Source organism: Bufo gargarizans, chromosome 2 (genome assembly GCF_014858855.1).
Source record: "Bufo gargarizans isolate SCDJY-AF-19 chromosome 2, ASM1485885v1, whole genome shotgun sequence".
Classification (NCBI taxonomy): domain Eukaryota; kingdom Metazoa; phylum Chordata; class Amphibia; order Anura; family Bufonidae; genus Bufo; species Bufo gargarizans.
Window position 1 is genome coordinate 656,061,915 of NC_058081.1, and position 19,086 is coordinate 656,081,000.

The following is a 19,086-nucleotide window of genomic DNA, read 5'->3' on the forward strand; positions in this document are numbered from 1 at the left end:
ACATTATAGTGCAAAAAAAACAAAAATAATAACTAAACCAGAATAATAGTAGTAAATAAAGAAAATTAAGAAAAGAACAGAAAATCCGTACAATGACTGATGTGCTACAGAATATCCGCAAAAATAAATGCAATCAACCTTTTAGTTCTATCCACCGTTCTCTATACAGATCCACGAATTCCGCTATGGCGTCCATATGACATGATATCTTAGTCGTTCAATAAGCCCTATATCTGCTAGCGTATTAAGGTCTAAACGGGAAGTAGTTCCACAGGTATAAAGGAAATGTCTTATGGATAACCTAATGTATACATGGGAACCATATCTCCTACATGGAGTCACATCACAAAAGAACAAGCATAGTGTTTGTGCCTCAAAATGTGGTGACATCAAGGTAGAGTTACCTGTCTAAGAGAGACATCTAACCACAATAGCGTTACACCAACTGAAGTAGTATCAGTCAGGAGGCCCGAAGGCACTATCATGGACTTCCCTGTGCCGCAGTTAGGTAGAAGACCACAGAAGTGTTGTACTCCGATGGTAGGGGTGCTAGTCAGCACCAGAAAGGTAGCGGTGCACAGAGGCTAATGGTGGATGTCTTTATATAGGAGGAGAGAGCGTCGCTAATTCCCAGTAGGTGCCTCGAAGGTGCTGTCGGCGTGCTCTTCAAACACCGGTAGTTGATCGGAGCCTGGAACGAACGGCGGCCGGAAGTTGTCCGGAGGTGGTACTGCAATGGGGTCTAACGTAGCCCCTGCCCTATGCTAATTGTTACATGTCAGATTTTGAGGAGTCCTATGTATATACCCATCATCTCTTCATGACACATACCATCATTTGGAAGAGGTACATTGATGACCTTTTTTGTATAGGGAAAGGATCACCAGACAGTCTATTATATTTTCACACCTTCCTGAATTCCATATATCCCGCGTTGCAATTTACTATTCATCACGATCGACTTTGACACACTAGTTGTTAAACATTCCTCAGGTAAACTAGCGACAGACCTATACCGTTACATCCCGTTTATACCTTAATACGCTAGCAGATATGGGGCTTATTGCCCTTGACTTGAACGACTAAGATATCATCTCATATGGACGCCATAGCGGAATTCGTGGATCTGTATGGAGAACGGTGGATACAACTAAAAGGTTGATTGCATTTATTTTTGCGGATTTTCTGTAGCACATCAGTCATTGTACGGACTTTCTGTCCTTTTCTTAATTGTCTTTATTTACTACTATTATTCTGGTTTAGTTATTATTTTTGTTCTTTTTGCACTATAGGCCTGCGAGCCGAAAACGTTTACACATATTGCCGCTTTTCCTGTTTTTCTGAAATAAAAATAAAATATATCGATCAAGACAAAGAAATCACATTTGATCTATAATTACGGATACTTGGGGTGGGAACCCTATGCACAGCATACAATCTACAGTGTGCGACAAAGACTTTCAATTAATATAAGCTCATGTTTCATGTCCGTTTTTTTCACTGTTGTGTGAGTGTAGCCTAAGGGGAAACATGTCAATGCCTTAAAATGATCTAATCAAAGCCCAGACCTCAATGCAGTGGAGACTCGGCGGCGTGAAGCCTGCTGTACACCAACCGTGTAGTATAAGGTAAACATACGTCAAAGTACTTAGGTGTTTGCGCTTACATTACTAAACACACTTCCCTAGCTACATCCATGCTTACTTCGAACGACAGGATAAGGCTGAGGTCACAAGAAAAAACGGATCCTGGACATCAGTCATGTACATTTGGCATCTGCTTGAGCCATTTCCGTCAGAGATCCGTTATTTTATGCGCTCAATACCACAGGATCCATATTTTTCCCTTTATTTTTCTATTCTTCTGACGGATCAAAAGAATGAAAAATAAACGATGATGTGAACTCGCCCCGAACTGTGCACAGCATGAACTTTCACAAAATCGCCCGATCACATCCTGCTGTATTGGCGCCCTTTTCTGTGAGAGGCTGAAAGTCATGAACTACTGCAAAGTATGGAGTGAGAAGACTGGCGAGGTCGGAGGACTGCTGATCGCCGCGCCTCACACCTTACATGACTGGATGAGATTACCGCCAGCAGTGCACGCTCGCGTGGAGCCTATTCATCCCTTTATATCACATTAACCCTTTATTTCCTGCATGTTGTCTTCCCCGTCCTCAGGGGTGAACTGTGTACACACTTGTGTTTGGACGCAGACTGGAAATGTAAAGTTTCCTTTCTTTGGTTACACCCCTCGCCACATCATACAGAGAAGACGGAAAATGGAATATAGTGAGACATGATCTCGCGGTCAGAGACAGGCGGTACGCCCTCAACAGCACCACATACCACAGTGCAGCACAAAATACCGCCCCACAGCGTCACATAAACACCACAGTGCAGCACAAAATACCGCTCCGCAGCGTCACATAAACACCACAGTGCAGCACAAAATACCATCCCGCAGCGTCACATAAACACCACAGTGCAGCACAAAATACCGCTCCGCAGCGTCACATAAACACCACAGTGCAGCACAAAATACCGCCCCACAGTGTCACATAAACACCACAGTGCAGCACAAAATACCGCCCGCAGCGTCACATAAACACCACAGTGCAGCACAAAATACCATCCCGCAGCGTCACATAAACACCACAGTGCAGCACAAAATACCGCCCCGCAGCGTCACATAAACACCACAGTGCAGCACAAAATACCACCCCACAGCGTCACATAAACACCACAGTGCAGCACAAAATACCACCCCACAGCGTCACATAAACACCACAGTGCAGCACAAAATACCACCCCACAGCGTCACATAAACACCACAGTGCAGCACAAAATACCGCCCCGCAGCATCACATAAACACCACAGTGCAGCACAAAATACTGCCCCGCAGCGTCACATAAACACCACAGTGCAGCACAAAATACCATCCCGCAGCGTCACATAAACACCACAGTGCAGCACAAAATACCGCCCCGCAGCGTCACATAAACACCACAGTGCAGCACAAAATACCACCCCGCAGCGTCACATAAACACCACAGTGCAGCACAAAATACCACCCCACAGCGTCACATAAACACCACAGTGCAGCACAAAATACCGCCCCGCAGCGTCACATAAACACCACAGTGCAGCACAAAATACCGCCCCGCAGCGTCATATAAACCCCACAGTGCAGCACAAAATACCACCCCACAGCGTCACATAAACACCACAGTGCAGCACAAAATACCGCCCCGCAGCGTCACATAAACACCACAGTGCAGCACAAAATACCGCCCCGCAGCGTCACATAAACACCACAGTGCAGCACAAAATACCGCCCCGCAGCGTCACATAAACACCACAGTGCAGCACAAAATACCACCCCACAGCGTCACATAAACACCACAGTGCAGCACAAAATACCGCCCCGCAGCGTCACATAAACACCACAGTGCAGCACAAAATACCATCCCGCAGCGTCACATAAACACCACAGTGCAGCACAAAATACCATCCCGCAGCGTCACATAAACACCACAGTGCAGCACAAAATACCTCCCTCAGCGTCACATAAACACCACAGTGCAACACAAAATACCGCCCCACAGCGTCACATAAACACCACAGTGCAGCACAAAATACCACCCAGCAGCGTCACATAAACACCACGGTGCAGCACAAAATACCGCCCCGCAGCGTCACATAAACACCACAGTGCAGCACAAAATACCATCTCGCAGCGTCACATAAACACCACAGTGCAACACAAAATACCACCCCACAGTGCAGCACAAAATACCACCCCACAGCGTCACATAAACACCACAGTGCAGCACAAAATACCATCCCGCAGCGTCACATAAACACCACAGTGCAGCACAAAATACCACCCCACAGCGTCACATAAACACCACAGTGCAACACAAAATACCATCCCGCAGCGTCACATAAACACCACAGTGCAGCACAAAATACCATCCCCCAGCGTCACATAAACACCACAGTGCAACACAAAATACCATCCCGCAGCGTCACATGAAGAGGGCACTGGCTATATGTTCAGTCCCACTAACTCAACCAACATCTTACCCCCCAACCCCACACCCTAACCCAGGAAATAAACACACCACACCGCTGCTTGGATTTAATCGGCCACAGCAGCCGTTTATTAAATAAATACAAAATATATAACAATAAATTAACCAATGACGAGGGAGGTCCTAGAAGCCCCAATAACTCCATAAACGCTGGAACACCTGCGTCTCCATCTTGCCCCCAGCCGTTGAACCCAGCTCGGAGGCAGCAACTGATGGACGCGTAACTAGTTCCTACCAGCTCCTCAATGAGAGTCCAGCCCCTCCCGCGGGGCCCTCCCATCCTCAGGTACCACCATATTCCTCCACTTCAAGGACCTCCCCCGCCTCCACGAACGCGCAGCTTGACCACCTCAACCCTGCGCGTCCCTCCACAGACGCAAAGCAATCTCCACACCACTCTGGAGCCCCAGAGCCCACAAATCCGTACCCACCGCATTCAGGTGCACCCCATCTGCCCTCCAAAATGCACCCTCACCTTTCTCCAACACCTCATGCCGCACCACCACACCGCCATTCCTCGCCATAAACCGGCCCACCGCTCTGTTCACCTTAATCCGAGCCTTGTTAAGGCTCTCCACCGACCTCGCACCCCTCCACACCTTCCGCGGAACAATGTCCGACCAAACCGTTATTATACCCGGAAACAACGCCCAGATCCTGAGCAAATCAAACTTGACGTCTCGAATCAACTCCCGAAAAGGACGCCTGCCCAAATCGTTCCCCCCCACATGTAAAACTAACACATCCGGAGGCCGATCCAATCGCACAAAATGATGCACCTCCCGCAAAACTCCACCCCACAACATACCTCTCACACCTAACCACCTGACCGTAGCACACTCCTGACTAAAACCCAACTGACGCCCATTTGGCCTCACATCAGCCCTGACCGCACCCCAGAACACATAGGAGTGCCCCAGAATCCACACCAAAGCCGCCGCCGCCAAACCTGCGAACACAAAAAGGAAACATTAAAAACCCGCCTAACACCCCCCATACAACTACAATAATGCAGGCCTAACATATGATTTAAAACGCACCGACTCCCACCGTCCAATCCTCTTAATCACCTCCTCGCTGGCGCCCCACCTTGCCGCCTCAGTTGCCGCGCCAATTCTGAACGAATGACCAGAATAATCTTTCACCGGCACACCCAAGAGCTTCAAACATTTCCTAAAGACCGCCAAAAACTGAAACCTAGACAAAAAGGAGCCATCCTCATGCCTAAGAAAAGGAAACTCATTACGCGGTAACCCCGCCCCATAAGAACCTGCACACCGGACACATACTACAGCCTGGCACCGTGAACAACGTAAACCGCCGACCCCTGCCCTCCTGATCAGTCTTAGACCTACGAATCCGGACATATAACCTGTCCCCTGCCAACTCAACATCCTCACTTCTGAGTCCCCCCGCCCTGCTCACACTGTCACACACCAACTCCACCAAGCGAAAAGCACCGAAAAATGCCAAAGCAAATGCCGCCCTGAACAGCACTAACTCCCACCCAGAACTGCAAACCCCCTCCAACTTATCGCCCATTTGCAGCAGCAGCTCAAAGGACACCGGCCTCCGACAATCCGGCACCTTGCCCGAACCCCTGCGCCACCCTTTCAACACTTGCCTCACCAAAAAACCCTTAGTCCAATCCGGCAACCCCCGCAACTTAAGCCCAAACGCAACCCCGCAATAAAATGATTAACCTTCGACACCGACCACCCCTCGCCCTTCAACTGTCCTAACAACATCAGCAACCGCACATCCTCATCACCCCCCCTAGCCCCCCAGGCTCCGTTCCAAGTTTCCCAGGTCGCCCACGCCTTACCATACTCCCTCCAAGTACCCGGGCTCAACGAATCCCTCGGCATACCCATCACCGCTCCTCGAGGATCCCCCACAGCCACGACGGACACTCCAGACCCTCCAGCTCCGCTTCTGGCGCAAGAAGCCGAAACCGCTCCCACTGTAGACGAGAAAGAGAATCCGCCACAGCGTTAGACACTCCCGCCACATGCTCCGCCACCAACCACATATTAATCGACAAACAACGCAGTACCAAAAACTGTAACAGCCTAACCACCGGCGGAAAAGATGCGGACAAACTGTTGATAGCCTGAACCACCCCCAAATTGTCACAATGAAACCACACCTTCCTGTTTTCAAATTTCTCCCCCCCACAACACGACCGCCATTACAATGGGAAACAGCTCCAACAACGCCATGTTCCTCACCCAACCCCGACTCACCCACGAATCCGGCCATACTCCCGCACACCACTGACCCTGGCAATAGACCCCAAAACCCACTCCCCCCGACGCATCGGTATACAACTCGAACTCCACACTATCACACAACTCCGCCATCATCAAAGACCTGCCATTATAATGACCTAGAAACTCCGCCCACACCTTCAAGTCCCCTTTTAACTCTTTGCGTAACCTGATAAAATGATACGGACCCGCCACCCCCGCCGTAGCCGCAGCCAACCGTCTACAAAAAATCCTCCCCATTGGCATAATTCGACAAGCAAAATTCAATTTACCCAGCAAGGACTGCAACTCCCTCAACCTAATCTTCTCCTTGACCAAGGCCCTGCCAATCTCCAAACGTAAATCCACCAACTTATCCTGCGGAAGCCTACACTCCATCCGCTCCGTATCTATAACAATCCCCAAAAAACACAACTCCGTCACCGGCCCCAACGTCTTCTCCCGCGCCAATGGTACCCCAAAACGTGCAAAAACAGACTGCACCGTGTGCAGCAACAACGAACACACCCGCGAATTCGCAGGCCCTAAACACAAAAAATCATCCAAATAATGGATAACAGAGGAACAACCAGAAACGTCCACCACTACCCATTCCAAGAAAGAACTAAATGTCTCAAAGTATGCACACGACAGAGAGCACCCCATGGGCAAACACCTATCCACAAAGTATTCCCCCTCCCAAAAACACCCCAACAACCCCATGCTCTCCACGTGAACCGGAAGCAACCGAAAGGCCGCCTCCACATCAACCTTAGCCATCAACGTCCCCTGCCCCAACCGCCTCACAGCCGCATCAAATGAGGTATACACCACCGAACAAAGTTCAGGGTCGATACCATCATTGACCGACGCCCCCTTTGGGTAAGACAAATGATGAATGAGCCGAAACTTGTTCGGCTCCTTTTTCGGCACCACACCTAACGGGGAAACCCGCAAACCCTGCACCGGCGGCACCTTGAACGGGCCCGCCATCCGCCCCAACTCCACCTCCTTTTTCAACTTTTCCACCACAACATCCGCATGAACAAGCGCGGACCTAAGATTCCTCAGAACCGTAGGCCCCGCCGTAGCCACTGATGGAATACGAAAGCCAAACCTAAAACCATCCCCCAACAATCCGGCCGCAACCCGATCCGGGTACCTATCGAGGAACACCTGCATCTCTTCCACCCGCACCGGCGTCCGTCCCTTTTCCAGCCCCGTCACCCCCCCTGTTCCTTCCCCCTTTGAAGCAACGGTTAGCTCCATGTGCTCCCCCACACCCTGTGCACTCATGCTTAAATTTGCACTTGGCACCAAATCTGCAATTTCCTTCATTAAAAAGGAAGCACAGCCCTTTTGCCGACGCCAACGCACCAGGGGATGACCCCCCGGACTCCCCCCGAAAGGACTGCCCAGCCCTAGGAGGCGCCGTCACCCTCAACCACAACCCAATATCCTTATGATCCCACCTGATATCAGGCCTCACCGCCTTACGCTGCCGGAACTGCTCGTCATAACGGAGCCAGCCCACACCCCCATACACCCTATAAGCCTCCCCAATAGCGTCTTGGTAGCAAAACAGCGCCGAACAGCATTCAGGCGCCCGTTCCCCAATGACACTCGCCAATATGGCAAATGCCTGTAGCCAATTAGCAAACGTACGCGGGATCAATCGATGTCGACGCTTATCCTCATCCTCCTTCTTCCCCTCATCCTTCTTGCCCTTATCCAAATTGAACCGTTCCAATGGGAGCAGCGAGAATATCTCCACATACTCCCCCTTCCAAATTTTTTCCCTCACCTCCTGCTTTAAATGAGCCCCCAGCGGCCCCTCAAAGCACACATAAACCTCACCCCGGGCCCTATCATCCAACCTCTGCACCTCCTCCTCCCCCCCGCCTGCGTCTCCACTGACACCGACCCCGCCGTGACCACCTGCGACCCTGCACCCAACCCCGTCCCCACTCCCCACCCCGGTAAAGGAGACCCAGCACCCGCACCCATACCCGACAACCAACCCGCCAGTCCCCCCAAAAACTGACCCAAACCCTTACCAAACTCACCCATGTTCCCACCCCCCCCCACCCGGGAAACCCTGCGCCAAAACAGATCCCCAACCAATCTCACCAGGCACCGCGGGCGCTGTGACTCCCGCTGCCGTCGATCCTGACTCCCGCCGTACCGACACTTCCCCGTCAAAGCTCCTGGAAGTCGACGGCTGCTCATCCTGGACCCTCTGCACCACGCTAGCCGGACGCCTGGACGATACCGCAGCACCCGCCACCGAAAAGGAATCCTCCTCCACACCGCTGGAATCTTCTCTGGGCCTGCCCAGGCAATCCTCTCCCACCAGGGCAGCCCGAGGAACCTGGATACTGTCCGACCGCCGAGTGGACCGCCCGCATGGGGGGGGACTGGGCCGGTCCACCGTGCCTGGTCCTGCATCCAAAGCCACAGCCGCAGGGAACGCTCCTCACAGGGCCCCGCCGAGAATCGGGATTCCTCCCACGGCGAGAGCGGCTCGCGGAAGGCTGAGCGGCCGCTCTCCGCCGCCGAGGGTCCACAGGGGGGCTCCCTATCCGGCGCCGGGCCCGGGGGGTGATTTCAGGGCTTAGGCGCGCCGGCGGTATACTCCGCCGTGGCCGGGCAGCCCTAGCAACGGGGGTAGCCGCTGGATCAGGCAACACAACGCAGCCGCCCACCTGTTCCTGCAGCCAGCCAGGCCCCCTCACCTCCGCCTCCCGCCGCAGCCTCTCCAACAGCTCCTCCACCGACATTCCTGGCGCCGACATCTGCACGCACGTCCTGCTCGTTTCGCTCCCCTGGCCGCACTGCCCCGACTTCCGCCTTCTTCCTCCGTCCCCGCTCTGGCCGCGCTCCCCGCCGCCCTGGCAACTCGCGCCTCCGCTCCTATCCCGCCCCCACCACCAACTAACCCTTTCCTCACCTGTCCTTCACTGCCAGGCCTCCTCATGCGCGTCCTCCCCCATCGCTGCGCTCCAGTCCGGCCTGACTTAAACACCACAGTGCAACACAAAATACCATCCCGCAGCGTCACATAAACACCACAGTGCAGCACAAAATACCATCCCGCAGCGTCACATAAACCCCACGGTGCAGCACAAAATACCATCCCCCAGCGTCACATAAACACCACAGTGCAGCACAAAATACCACCCCGCAGCGTCACATAAACACCACAGTGCAGCACAAAATACCACCCAGCAGCGTCACATAAACACCACGGTGCAGCACAAAATACCATCCCGCAGCGTCACATAAACCCCACGGTGCAGCACAAAATACCATCCCCCAGCGTCACATAAACACCACAGTGCAGCACAAAATACCATCCCCCAGCGTCACATAAACACCACAGTGCAGCACAAAATACCATCCCCCAGCGTCACATAAACACCACAGTGCAGCACAAAATACCACCCCGCAGCGTCACATAAACACCACAGTGCAGCACAAAATACCATCCCGCAGCGTCACATAAACACCACAGTGCAGCACAAAATACCATCCCCCAGCGTCACATAAACACCACAGTGCAGCACAAAATACAAAAAAAAAGCAACAAAAAAACATAAACACCAGCAGTGCCAAATAAATGCCATAGTGCAGCACAAATACACCCAGCTGCACCAGACACCACAATGCAGCAAGAGTGACAGCAGCTTTGTTACCTCTAATCTTCCCTCTTCCACTGACAGCAGCATTGTTACCCCTAACCACCCCAACCCCCGCTGACAGCATCATTTTTATCAACACCACCCCAGCACTTGTGATATGATGACCTTAGTTCTTCTAATCTTGGAAACTGCACTGATGATGCAGGACTTGCTCTATCAGTGCAATTTCATGTTGGGTTGCCCCCTTCCTGACCAGCCCACAGAGAATCTGCCGTCACATGAACTGGTGAGTCTTGCACAACAATCTGACCTAAATGGTGCATTTGGCGATTTCTTTGTACGGACTGATGGTCAGTGTGGAACATTGCTCATGTGAATTGGCCCTTTGATTGTAATGGGTCAGTGTTTAGTCCAGTAATACAATGACGGGAATATCACTCTTCTGAATGAGCCCTTAAAGGGGTTGTCTAGCCCCCTGCCATTTTTTTATAAAAAAACTTAGAATGGTGTAAAGTAACAAATCGTGCAATACCTTACCGATCCTGGACATGTGACCGCTAGTCGCTGGCGGCAGCAGTGAGCTCACTGGTTGCAGTCGTTGTTAGGTCACCATGGTGGCCAGGGTAAAGAGTCCCAACAGGGACATGATAGTCACAGGAGCGGTGGCGGATCAGTAAGGTGAGTATTACTTGTTATCTCACACCCTTTCTACAGTCACCTAGAAGAAAGGGACTATTATCTCACCTCTTGTTGGGACTACTCACAAGGTTCATTTCTGAATCGAGGCTGTAAACCCAAAAACAGTAAAATATTTTTAGTTCATTTTTTGGCTAATTATTTGAATGTCAAAATATGACTGAAAGTAATCTTTACATTATTATTGTTTTTTGTTTGTTTTTTTAACAGCTGAACATTTTAGTGGACACCGGCAGCAGTAACTTTGCAGTGGGTGCAGCCCCCCACCCTTTCCTGAAGAGATACTATCATCGCCAGAGGTAAGTGACATGGGACTGCAGATCATTCATTAGTCCGAATCTAACTATAGATATCATAAAGCTGAATGCCGAGTACACCCGGACTGGCTGCTCAGACGTAGTAATTGACATAGGGAGAAGGAGATAAGCCGCTGGCAGTCACCTCTGGCGCCACTTATCCCCGGGAGAATAAATAATTGGACATGTTAATATCTAACATCTGTTTTATCCTCAGCTACATGTAAAATCACACCGGACTCCCCCGAACCACAGGTGAAGATGAAATGACCACAGTCCCCTCCACTCATTTTTGCAAGATTTCCTACTGGGGAGATCCTAGGCCACAGTGCAAAATCTGTACCAGGGCTCGGCACCCATCACCTGCCACGTACAATACTGGTGACTCCTAGAGTGGCGGAGGGTCTTTGAGCTCCCCCAGGAACCAAGGCCTGGGTGCAGCTGCTGCCAACTTGGGATTTATTGAGCAGGGAGTTATTATTTAAATGGGGGGAAAAATGTTATAGTGGCCAACTGTCCTGAATTTGCACGTATTGTCCCAAATTTTCAGAGACAGTCCCTGCCAATTCGGGCTGTCCTGTGCCAAAATGGGCAGGGTTTTACGCAGGCTCCACACATAAGTGGACATTTCTTGTGAGTTTGCCCGGCAGGGCTTACATGCCCTAAATTAACCAACTACAATGTTGGTGCATGCACTTCTGCCATATTTATTTTGTTAATTTTACTATATGGGTGATAGATAGAAGATAGATAGATAGATAGATACAGGATGGATAGATAGATAGATAGATAGATAGATAGATAGATAGATAGATAGATACAGGATGGATAGATGGATAGATAGATAGATAGATAGATAGATACAGGATGGATAGATAGATAGATAGATACAGGATGGATAGATAGATAGATAGATAGATATGGATAAATAGAAATGGGATAGATAGATAGATAGATAGATAGATAGATAGATAGATAGATAGAAATGGGATAGATAGAAATGGGATAGATAGATAGATAGATAGATAGATAGAAATGGGATAAAGAAAGGGATAGATAGATAGATAGATAGATAGATAGATAGATAGATAGATAGATATGGGATAGATAGATAGATAGATAGAAATGGGATAGATAGATAGATAGATATGGGATAGATAGATATATAGATAGTAATGGATCGATAGATAGATAGATAGATAGGATAGATAGATCTGATAGATAGATAGATAGATAGATAGATAGGATAGATAGATAAAGATAGATAGGATAGATAGAATAGGAAATAGATAGATGATAGATAGATAGATGATGGGATAGATAGATAGATAGATAGATAGATAGATAGATATGGGATAGATAGAAATGGGATAGATAGATAGATAGATAGATAGATAGATAGAAATGGGATAGATAGATAGATAGATAGATAGATGTGGGATAGATAGATAGATAGATAGATAGATAGATAGATAGAAATGGGATAGATAGATAGATAGATAGATAGATAGATATGGGATAGATAGATAGATAGATAGATAGATAGATAGATAGATAATGGATAGATAGATAGATAGATAGATAGATAGATAGATAGATAGATATGGGATAGATAAAATATGCTGTATATAGTTTTTTAACACATTTACCAAAGAAAGCCAACTTTTATAGAAAAAATTGTTTTATTTTTTCACTGTAAATTCTTTTTATTAAACTTTAGTAACAAGTATTTATTTTTTGGGCAGCTGTCACGACCATGGTTATGGTCATGACTCCTGGAACTGCATGCAGTTGTCTGCGGTTTGGTCTTGTTGTCAATCACAGGTGAGGGCTGTAGTATGTTACCTCACCTGTGGTTGCCGCTGGCAACATTATGTATGCGGTTGCACCTGGCAACCTGTCTTTGTAGGTGTGCCTTTTATATGTTTGGTGTGCACGAGGTTTGGGTGTGTGCACTGTGACATTTTTCCTTCACTTGTGGTTGTCTGCGGCAACGTGTTGTTTATGTACATGTGGTGGCAGTGTCTCGGCCTTTTGGCTGGCTCCCAGGACATGGTTGCCACGCATGACGTTGCCGGCGGTAACAGCTGCTGTGTGATAGGTGTTTGTTGACTTCCCCTTTATTTGGCTGTTTTCCCATGTCTGGTGTAGGAAGGGTTAAATCCCTTCTGTGTGTGTGAACACTGAGTGTGTCCTTTTATGTCTGTGTGTGGACTTCAGCACTTGTGTCAAGGGATCCAGTCAGTGTGTCTGTGGCAGGTAGTGGTGGAAGTCTTTCACTCTCCTGCCATATCCATAGTCTGTTTATGTTTATATCCCATTGCAGCTCGGCCAGTTTAGACTCCTGTTTCTCCGAGTCCAGGAGGAACAGGTGGTCTACCCAGCTCCTAGTTCAGGGATCGACGGAGGGTGAGTAGGGATCCGAGGTTCCTGAGCATGAGCCCTCCTACCTTCAAGGTCGGCTCATGCAGCTAGGAGTCAGGGTTGGATTAGGGATGCGTTAGGAGGTGACCTGCTCCCTTATTCTGTTGTCCTGGCCGAGCAGCGACTAACATCTCGTGGCATCGCACGGCTGAAGGTTTTCCCCATCCTCAGTCGTGACAGCAGCCTGACAATGTGATCATTTGATCACTTTTCTAATAGCAAAGCAGTATTGTCTGTCGGTGTAAAACCGTACCCAATAGGCATAGAGCCATGGCTTTGTTAGGCCCCAGCTGCCATGGCAACCCATCTGCACCACACAATTGCATTTATATGAGGGGGGCCAGGGGAGCCTACTCATTCTGTTCCACCTAGTTGCTGCAGTTACTATCGACCATGGCATCTAAAGGACTTACTGACCAGGGTCACAGTTATTTCTGATTCCAGCTGTTACAGAAGACTCTGGTTGTCGTTCAGTGCCAGGCCTCTGTGGTGTTTGCCCATGCTTACTAATATTGTAGTTGATAAATTTGGGGCATGTAAGCCCCCTGGTCACGCCCCAAAAACCTACCCTGAGACCACCCAGTTATGGGTGGGGCTTACAATTCAGCTTGTGACAGCCTGAATTTTCTGGGACTGTTTCTAAAAATTAGATGATCGCTTTGTTCTACAGAGGTCAGACCCCTAGAGATGAGAATATAATGACTTATCCTAGCAATAAGCCATAACGTCCATGATTGGAGCATCTAGGGATGAGCGAGCCCGAACCTCACTGGGTTCGGTGTTCGGGTTCCTTTATAGCACGGGTGTCAAACACAAGGCCCGCGGGCCGAAGACCTCGTCATGTGGCCCGCGTAGCCGCAGGCGGCCCCCGCTCCTCCCGGCTCCTGTATCGGGTGTATCGCATAAGGAGCGCTGTGTATTACCGGTACTTACAACTACAAGCGCTCGCCGAGAGGAGGGAGGAGGCAGGCTGGGAGGATGGGCGCTGGCAGTGTGAGTCATACGTCACGCGCCTGCGCCGCCCACTTTATGAATGAAGCAGGCGGCGTGGGCGCATGACGTATGACTCGCGCTGCCAGCGCCTGTCCTCCCGGCCTGCCTCCTCTCTGCTACCTACCGAGCGGCGAGCGCTTGTAGTTGTAAGTACCGTAATACACAGCGCTCCTTATGCGATTACATACAATTACAATTAACTATTAGACATAGGATTATACAGTGAGCGGGGCCCGTGTAGTAGAATAGTCACTGCACGGGCCCCGCTGTCATTATAAAAGCAGATGCCGGCCCCTAGCCCGTGTATTGAGGGTCATTCACTACACTACAGGGACACTTATGGAGGGGATCTGTGGATGACACATAGCATAAGATGCTATATATGTGTCATCCACAGATCCCCCCCATAACTGTCATACACAGATCCCCCATAAGAGCCACCCACAGATCCCCCATAAGTGTCACCCACAGATCCCCCATAAGTGTCACCCACAGATCCCCCATAAGTGTCACCACAGATCCCCCATAAGTGTCACCCACAGATCCCCCATAACAGTGCGTCACCCACAGATCCCCCATAAGTGTCACCCACAGATCCCCCATAAGTGTCACCCACAGATCCCCCATAAGTGTCACCCACAGTTCCCCCATAAGTGTCACCCACAGATCCCCCATAAGTGTCACCCACAGATCCCCCATAAGTGTCACCCACAGATCCCCCATAAGTGTCACCCACAGATCCCCCATAAGTGTCACCCACAGATCCCCCATAAGTGTCACTCACAGATCCCCCATAAGTGTCACCCACAGATCCCCCATAACAGTGCGTCACCCACAGATCCCCCATAACAGTGCCATCCACAGATCCCCCATAACAGTGCCACCCACAGACCACAATTAGTTCAAAACCCACCAAAAGCACACCTTTTTGTTCAATTTTTTTTTTCTTATTTTCCTCCTCAAAAACCTAGGTGCGTCTTATGGGCCGGTGCGTCTTATAGGGCGAAAAATACAGTAACCCTTACAGTTCTGGAATGTGTTGGATAACACTGACAGCATTATGTCAGTGTTATCCAACACATTCCAGAACTGTAAGGGTTACATAGCATAATAAATCAGTATAATGCTATGTGACCCCAGTCAGCGCTTGCAGGTCAGGCCGGGACCGGCCCTTTGAGGGTGACCAAACTGCTGATGCGGCCCCCGATGAATTTGAGTTTGACACCCCTGCTTTATAGGTTCCGTTATAACGGAATTCGTAGACAGAATGCAAAACTGAAGCCTTTAAGAGGTATTCCGTTTTGATCTGTCATAATAGAAGTCTTATGGCCAAGCATAACGGATCCGTCTGGTTTCCATTATGCAGGACTTTGTTTTTCATCCTGTTATGCGGCCCATAGACTTCTATTATGATGGACCAAAACGGAATGCCTCTTATAGCGGAACCTATGACAGAACCCGAACACTGAACCCGGTGAGGTTCGGGTTTACTCATCCCTAGTAATATCCCTTTAATTCAAAGTCAGACAATTCTGTCTGCAGAGATGTAACTAACGCACTTCATGCTGGATCTTCAGGAGGGCAGGAAGCACCCGCAGAGCAGGGTTCCACTGATTGACACCTTCCTCATAGTTCTGCAGTGTGGCCTCTGCCACCCCTCAATGTATTCATACACTGTCACTGTGATTGGGGGCTCCTCTGAATCTTTGGCCATGGCAGACAATTTGGAAACTCTGATGGTACTTCTACTAAAGAGGTTATCAGGAACTAAAAAATCGATGGCTAGGCCGTCAATATCATATCAGTGAGGGATCTGACTCAAGCAATGAAGGGAACTTGGTGCTCAGAAGCCTTTAGCTCCTTCCATCTGCTGATCATTGGATGTACTGAGAGTTGGACCCCACCAATCTTATATCGATGACCTATCCTAAGGACAGGCCATCATGTTTTTTAGTCCTGAATGACTCCTTTCTTTCTTGAGGACACCTTCTGCAGGCGTTCAGATGTCACCATTAGTATAAGGCACTCGATAGCGCTATTAATGGGGTACTCTGGTGTCGGTGGTAAAGGGATTGTTCCAGTGAAGGACATTTATCCCCAAAAGGAAAGGTGATAAATGTCTTATCGCAGCACAGCCATGGATCACTAGAAAGGGGGCTCTAAGCCCCTAGTTCCTCCTCATGACCACAGCAAGGAGAAGTTTGATTGGAGGGGTGGTCATGTAAGTGCATGCCGTTCCGTTCTGTATAAATGAGGCTGATAGAAACGTTTAACAGCTTTCTACATATAAATATTGAATCAGATGATAGGAAATGACATATCCCCAAGCTCGGTGCCTCCCCCTCTGTCCTACGCTCCTTGAGATAGAAGATCTGATGGATCCACTTTAGATAAGAAAAAAAAATCAATGGAGTGGGAATTGTAGGACAAGCCGTAGTTTCTTGAAATCACTTCAATGCGATTGATCTTCACTATCGTCCATATTATCTCATCAGATCTCATCGTTCTCCGAGGTTGCCTACCCCCGATTCACAGATTACTTAGGATGACTAATGAGGATGGGCACTGTAGGCAGAAAGCAGCAGATGTTGGGCCCTCGCTGTGACCTGTGACATGATTTCCACACTGACTGCTGGAATAGGTCCCAGTGGAGCTTGTTAGTACTAACGAGTCAGCAGGGGATACGATAATTGCTATAGTTATGTACAGTATTAATCTAATTTACCTGTAAATCCTACCCAAAAGATAACACTATTGTTATTGTGTGGCCATCATCATTATAATCTGAATATACAAGGAGAAAAAACATGACAGGCTACATTCACACGACTAAAAGTATTTTGCGGTCCGCAAATTGCGGATCAGCAAAACACGGATACCGGCTGTGTGCATCACGCATTTTGATGACCGCACATGGCCGGCGCTATATAGAAAATGCCTATTCTTGTCCACAATTGCGGACATGAATAGAACATGCTCTATATTTTTGCAGGGCTGCGGAACGGAACTACTGATGCGGACAGCACACGGTGCTGAAATGAATAAGTCTGCATCCATTTCGCAAAATTGCAGAACGGATGCGGACCCAGAATTACGGTGGTGTAAATGCATCCGTAGGGCTCATGCACACGAACGTATGTATTTTGCAGTCCGAAAAAAGTACGTGTGAGATCCTTGCTGCATCCGTTTTTTTGCGCATCCAATGACTGGCCCTGGCGATTTGTCTATTTTAATCTTTTTAAGACACCGCTGCATTCTTCCTGGGTCAGACAGGGCACTTTTCATGGTGAATTTACTTTTACATTCTGCATTTCATCTGACAGTTTATTTTCCTCAGTGAATACAGTGGAGAAAAAAATATTTCATAGCTTTGCTTTCTCCTCATCGCTCTCTGCAACTCCCCCCTCATCACTCTGTAAAGGGCCGACACCTTCAGATTTATACTTTTTACCATTTATATAATTGAAGAACATTTTAGGGTTAGTTTTACTCTCTTTGGCAATTAATCTCTCGGTCTCTAGTTTGGCCGCTTTTATTTGTTTTTTACATATTCCATTTTTTTCCTTATAGTTTTTCAGTGCTTCCGTGCTACCCTCCTGTTTTAGTGATTTAAATGCTTTCTATTTATCCACAGTTCTATTTATCCACATTGGTTTCTTCTTGTTCCTTAACCTTTTATTCCCATAAGGTATGTACATCTCACAATTAGATTTTGTGGCGGTATTTTTATTTTTGAGTACTTTGTCCCTATGGCCTATGGCCTCTCTTAGTTGGCTAAAGTTAGCTTTTTTGAAGTTTGGTATTTTTGTTCCTCCCTGTAGAAACGCTTGTTTGAATAACAATTGGAAGGTTATTACTTTATGGTCACTATTTCCCAGGTGTCCTCCAACCTGCACGTCTGTTGTTCTGTCAGGTCTATTGGTTAATACTAAGCCCAGTATGGCCGTCCCTCTAATCGGGTCCTGAACCAGTTGGGAAAGGTAATTGTCTTTGGTTATTGCCAAGAACCTGTTTCATTTATGAGATATACAAGTTTCAGTTTCCCAGTCAATATCTGGGTAGTTGATGTCCCCCATAATAACCACCTTATGATTTGCCACCTCGTCTACAGTGGGATGCGAAAGTTTGGGCAACCTTGTTAATCGTCATGATTTTCCTGTATAAATCGCTGGTTCTTACGATAAAAAATGTCAGTTAAATATATCATATAGGAAACACACACAGTGATATCTGAGAAGTGAAATGAAGTTTATTGGATTTACAGAAAGTGTGCTATAATTGTTTATACAGAATTAGGCAGGTGCATAAATTTGGGCGCTGTTGTCATTTTATTGATTCCAAAACCTTTAGAACTAATTATTGGAACTCAAATTGGCTTGGTAAGCTCAGTGACCCCTGACCTACATACACAGGTGAATCCAATTATGAGAAAGAGTATTTTAGGGGGTCAATTGTAAGTTTCCCTCCTCTTTTAATTTTCTCTGAAGAGTAGCAACATGGGGGTCTCAAAACAACTCTCAAATGACCTGAAGACAAAGATTGTTCACCATCATGGTTTAGGGGAAGGATGCAGAAAGCTGTCTCAGAGATTTCAGCTGTTTCCACAGTTAGGAACATATTGAGGAAATGGAAGACCACAGGCTCAGTTCAAGTTAAGGCTCGACGTGACAGACCAAGAAAAATCTCGGAT

General features: G+C 48.3%; 1 protein-coding gene across 1 annotated transcript in view; it reads left to right on the plus strand.

Annotated features, from left to right (window-relative positions):
- The window catches only part of BACE1 (beta-secretase 1), a 55,702-nt gene that overhangs the window by 17,841 nt on the left and 18,775 nt on the right, over positions 1-19,086 (plus strand). Inside the window, exon 2 of the mRNA XM_044282248.1 lies at positions 10,894-10,982. Within this exon, the coding sequence (XP_044138183.1) occupies positions 10,894-10,982 (89 nt within the window). The remainder of the gene's footprint in view (positions 1-10,893; positions 10,983-19,086) is intronic.